The sequence below is a fragment of the Nothoprocta perdicaria genome, unplaced genomic scaffold (assembly GCF_003342845.1).
Source record: "Nothoprocta perdicaria isolate Ctin4 unplaced genomic scaffold, notPer1 scaffold_524, whole genome shotgun sequence".
Taxonomy (NCBI): domain Eukaryota; kingdom Metazoa; phylum Chordata; class Aves; order Tinamiformes; family Tinamidae; genus Nothoprocta; species Nothoprocta perdicaria.
The window spans coordinates 64,561-69,645 of record NW_020455782.1 but is presented as its reverse complement, the minus strand read 5'-3'; the positions used below and the strand labels follow the sequence as shown (position 1 = coordinate 69,645).

General features: G+C 64.3%; 1 protein-coding gene across 1 annotated transcript in view; it reads left to right on the top strand.

The window, feature by feature from the left end:
- LOC112954976 (antigen peptide transporter 2-like) overlaps window positions 1–5,085 on the top strand; it is a 16,824-nt gene that overhangs the window by 3,868 nt on the left and 7,871 nt on the right. Inside the window, exons 4-8 of the mRNA XM_026048259.1 lie at window positions 881–1,009; window positions 1,592–1,777; window positions 2,846–3,037; window positions 4,066–4,207; window positions 5,033–5,082. Coding sequence (XP_025904044.1) covers window positions 881–1,009; window positions 1,592–1,777; window positions 2,846–3,037; window positions 4,066–4,207; window positions 5,033–5,082 — 699 coding nt within the window. The remainder of the gene's footprint in view (window positions 1–880; window positions 1,010–1,591; window positions 1,778–2,845; window positions 3,038–4,065; window positions 4,208–5,032; window positions 5,083–5,085) is intronic.

The window sequence follows — 5,085 nt, the reverse complement described above, 5'->3', positions numbered from 1 at the left end:
GGATGTGGGGACGTGGGGATGTAGGGACGTGGGGACAGGGATGTGGGAGTGTGGGGACATGGGGGTATGGGGACGTGGGGACATGGGAACATGGGGACGAGGGGACACGGGGATGTTGGGACGTGGGGACACGGGAAGTGGAAATGTGGGGACATGGGGGTATGGGGATGTGGGGATGCGGGGACATAGGGACATGGGGACACGGGGATGTGAGGACATGGGCATCTGGGGACATGGGGACATAGGGACATGGGGATGTGGGGACATGGGGACGCATGGATATGGGGATCCGGGGACATCAGGGTGTGGGGACACAGATGTGGGGATATGGGGACGTGGGGATGTGGGGACGTGGGGACATGGAGATGTGACAGGGACGTGGGGAGGCACAGATGTGGGCGTGTGGGGACATGGGGATGCGGGGACACAAGTACACGGGGACGTGGTGGCATGGGGACACACGGACGTGGGGACACAGGGGCGTGGGGATGTGGGGACACAGGGACATGGTGACATGGGGATGTGGTGATATGGGGACATGGAGGCTTGGGGATGCAGGAGCTGAGGAGGCCAGAGGTAGCATTGGGGACGTGGTGACATTGGGATGTGGTGACACTGGGGACATGGGGACGCGGGGACATGGTGGCACGGGGCTGTGGTGGCTTGGGGAGCCAGGACATGGGGGGCCTGGTGGTGGCACCGGGGCTGTGGTGGCACTGGGGCCATGGTGGCACCAGGGATGCGATGGCGTGGGGACACGAGGGACATGGTGACACAGGGGACGTTGGGCACAGAGGGACTCGGGGAGGTGGCAGCGGCGCCGGGACGGCCGTGTCCCCGCGGTGACGCCCCCGCGGTGACGTCCCCGCGGTGTCCCCAGCTCTCGGGGCTGGCGCTGCGCGTGGGGATCCTCTTCTACGGGGGCCACCTGGTCACCGAGGGCCACCTCAGCACCGGCGACCTCGTCGCCTTCGTCCTCTACCAGATGCAGTTCACGGAGGCCGTGGAGGTGACGGGACACCCGGCCGGTCCCCATGTGTCCCCTCCGTGTCCCCACCACGGATCCCTGCACCGGGTCCCTGCACCCTCCTCTCCATGTCCCCATGGCCTCCTACTGTGTCCCCATGTCCCCTTGTCCATGTCCCCATGTCCCCCATGCTGTGTCCCCATGTCCCCTACCTGCGTCCTCCTCTCCATGTCCCCATGTCCACCTTGCTGTGTCATTCTGTGTCCTCATGTCCTCTCCAGGTCCCCATGGTCTTCCGTCCATGTCCCCATGTCCTCCACGCTGTGTCCCCATGTCCCCCTGGGTCATTCTCCCCGTGTCCTCCCTGTTGTGTCATTCCCTGTCCCGAAGGTGCTCCCTTCCAGATCTCCATGTCCCCTCATGTCCCAGTGTCCTCCCTGTTGTGTCATTCTTTGTCCCCAAGGTCCTCCCCTCCATATCCCCTTGTCCCCTCCTCCTGTCCCAGTGTCCCCATCTCCTCCCTATTGTGCCATTCCCTGTCCCCAACGTCCTCCCCTCCGTGTCCCCCGTGTCCCCCTCTCCATGTCCCCAACGTTGCCCGCTCCGTGTCCCCACTGTCCCCAGGTGCTGCTCTCCCAGTACCCCGAGGTGACCAAGGCCGTGGGCTCCTTGGAGAAGCTCTTCGAGTACGTGGAGCGGGTGCCCCAGGTGGCCCCCTCGGGGACGCTGGCGCCGCGGGACCTCCAGGGCCACCTGGAGCTCCGCGACGTCTGGTTCTCCTACCCTGGCCGCGAGGAGCCCGTGCTCAAGGTGGGCGGCACCGCGGCACCTCGTGCCACCCTCAGGGACCCTCCGTGTTGGCCCGCGGGGCCGCTGGGACGGCCTGGGGGACGCGGGGATGGAGCAGGGGACACTGGGGCGCCCTGGGGGCCACCACGATGCCAGGGAGGTGGTGCTGTGTGGGAGATGCAGACACCCTGAGTGCCATCGTGAAGCTATGGGGCTGATGCCGGGATGCCATGGGTGTCACCATGATGATGCCACATGACCAATGCAACCTGGTGTCACCCCGGGTGCTGCCATGATGTTATGGTTGCCACCATGATGATGCCACATGAAGGATGCAACCTGGTTCCACCTTGGGTGCCACCATGATGATGGCCCATGGTTGATACAACTTGGTGGCACCTTGGGGGACACCATGATGATACCACGTGGTTGATGCAACCTGGTGCCACCATGATGCCATGGTTGCCACCATGATGATGCAGCCTGGTGCCACCATGACACCGTGGTTGCCACCATGGCACTGTGGTTGTCACCATGGTGATGCATCCTGGTTGCCACCACGATGCCATGGTTGCCACCACGACGCCATGGTTGCCACCACGATGCCCCATGGTCAATGCAACCTAGTGGCACCCCAGGTGTCACCATGATGATGTGACACGGTTGATACAACTTGGTGGCACCTTGGGTGTCACCATGATGATGCAGCCTGGTGCCACCATGACACCGTGGTTGCCACCATGGCACTGTGGTTGTCACCATGGTGATGCATCCTGGTTGCCACCATGACGCCATGGTTGCCAACACAATGCCCCATGGTCAATGCAACCTAGTGGCACCCCGGGTGTCACCATGATGATGCCCCACGGTCGATACAACTTGGTGGCACCTTGGGTGTCACCATGATGATGCCACATAGTTGATGCAACCTGGTGCCACCATGACGCCATGGTTGCCACCACGATGCCCCATGGCCAATGCAACATAGCGGCACCCTGGGTGTCACCCTGATGCTGCCCCATGGTGGATGCCCCCTGGGCGCCCCAACCGGTGTCCCCACACACCGAAGTGACCCTGGTCCCCGCGCAGGGCGTCTCGCTGGAGGTGCGGCCGGGCGAGGTGCTGGCGCTGCTGGGCGCCGCGGGCAGCGGCAAGAGCACCCTGGTGGCCCTGCTGCAGCGGCTGCGCGAGCCGGCGCGCGGCCACCTGCTCCTGGACGGCCGCGACGCGCGCGACTACGCGCTGCCCTTCCTGCGCGCGCAGGTGAGCGTGGTCCCCGCGGTGTCCCCGGGGTGTCCCCATGGCCGCCGCGGGGTCCCTGTGGTGGCCACGGTGTCCCCATGGCTGTCGCGGGGTCCCTGATGTCCCCATGGTGTCCCCATGGCCGTCGCGGGCTCCCTGTGGTGGCCACGGTGTCCCCATGGTCGCCGTGGGGTCCCCTGATGTCCCCACGGTGTCCCCAGCACCGCCGCGATGTGCCCATGGTGTCCCCAGGGTGTCCCCATGCCCGCCGCAGGTCCCTATGGTGGCCACGGTGTCCCCATGGCTGCCGTGGGGTCCCCAGCACTGCCGTGGCGTCCCCATGGTGTCCTCATGGCCGCAGCAGGGTCCCCTGATGTCCCCACGGTGTCCCCATGGCCACTGTGGGGTCCCCGGTGTCCCCATGGTGTCCCCATGGCCACCACCGTGTCCCCAGCACCACCACAATGTCCCCATGGTGTCCCCATGGCCACCACCATGTCCCCAGTGCTGCCGCGGTGTCCCCATAGCCACTATGGTGTCCCTAGCGCCACAGTGTCCCCATGGTCACCATGGTGTCCCCAACACCACTGTGTCCCCATCGCTGCTGCGGTGTCCACAGCATTGCCCCCATGTCCCCATGACCACCGCGATGTCCCCAGCACCACTGCGGTGTCCCCATGGCCGTCATGGTGTCCCCATGGCCTCCGCGGTGTCCCCATGGCCACCATGGTGTCGCTATGGCCACCATGATATCCCCACGGCCGCCACGATGTCCCCACGGCTGCCACGGTGTCCCCACAGCCGCAGTGTCCCCATGGCCGCTGCGGTGTCCCCATGGCGGCGGTGTCCCCATGGCTGCAATGTCCCCATGGCTGCTGCGGTGTCCCCATGGCCATGGTATCCCCACGGCGGCGGTGTCCCCATGGCTGTGGTGTCCCCACGGCCGTGGTGTCCCCATGGCCGCTACAGTGTCCCCATGGCCGTGGTGTCCCCATGGCCACGATGTCCCCACGGCGGCGGTGTCCCCACTGTCCCCGTGGTGGCCGCAGGTGGTGGCCGTGCGACAGGAGCCGACGCTCCTGGCCCGCTCGCTGCACGACAACGTGGCGCTGGGGACGCGCGGGCAGAGCCGGTGCCACGTGGAGGCGGCCGCCCGCGCCGCCGGCGCCCACCGCTTCATCGCCCGCCTGCCCCACGGCTACGACACCGGTACGGCCCTGCCACCCTTGTCATTGTCATTGTCATTGTCAGCGTTGGCATTGTCACCGTTGGCATGGTCACCATCGGCATGCTCACCATTGCCATGGTCACCATTGGCATTGTCACCATTGGCATGGTCACCATTGGCACTGTCATCGTTGGCATGGTCACCATTGCCATTGTCACCATTGTCATTGTCGCTATGGACATGGTCACCATTGCCATTGTCATCATTGTCACCATTGGCATGGTCACCATTGGCATGGTCACCATTGGCATTGTCATTGTTGCCATGGTCACCATCGGCATGGTCACCATGGCCATTGTCACCATTGCCATTGCCATTGTCATCATTGGCATGGTCATCATTGCCATGGTCACCATGGCCATTGTCACCATTGCCATTGCCACCGTTGGCATGGTCACCATTGGCACCAATGGTCACCATTGCCATTGTCACCTGGGGCGTCCCGAGGGTCCCCGTGCGCTCCCGTGTGCTCCTGCAAATGCCCTTGTGCTTGGTGGCCTTGTCGTCATTGTCATTGTCACCTATTGGGTGCTGAGTGTCCCCAGGTGCTCCTGTGTGCTCCTGCTAATGCCATCGAGCTTGGTGGCCTTGTCCCCTTTGTCATTGTCACCTATTGGGTGATGAGGGTTCCCATGTGCTTGCATGCGCTCCAGCAGATGTCATGGAGCTTGGTGGCCTTGTACCCCTTTGTCATTGTCACCTATGGGGTGCTCAGTGTCCCTACATGTCCCCACGTGTCCCCCCGTGTCCTCACATGTCCTCACATGTCCCCATGTGTCCCCACGTGTTCCCATGTGTCCCCGCAGACGTGGGCAAGCTGGGCGGCCTCATGACCATTGTCACCCCTGTCACCCCTGTC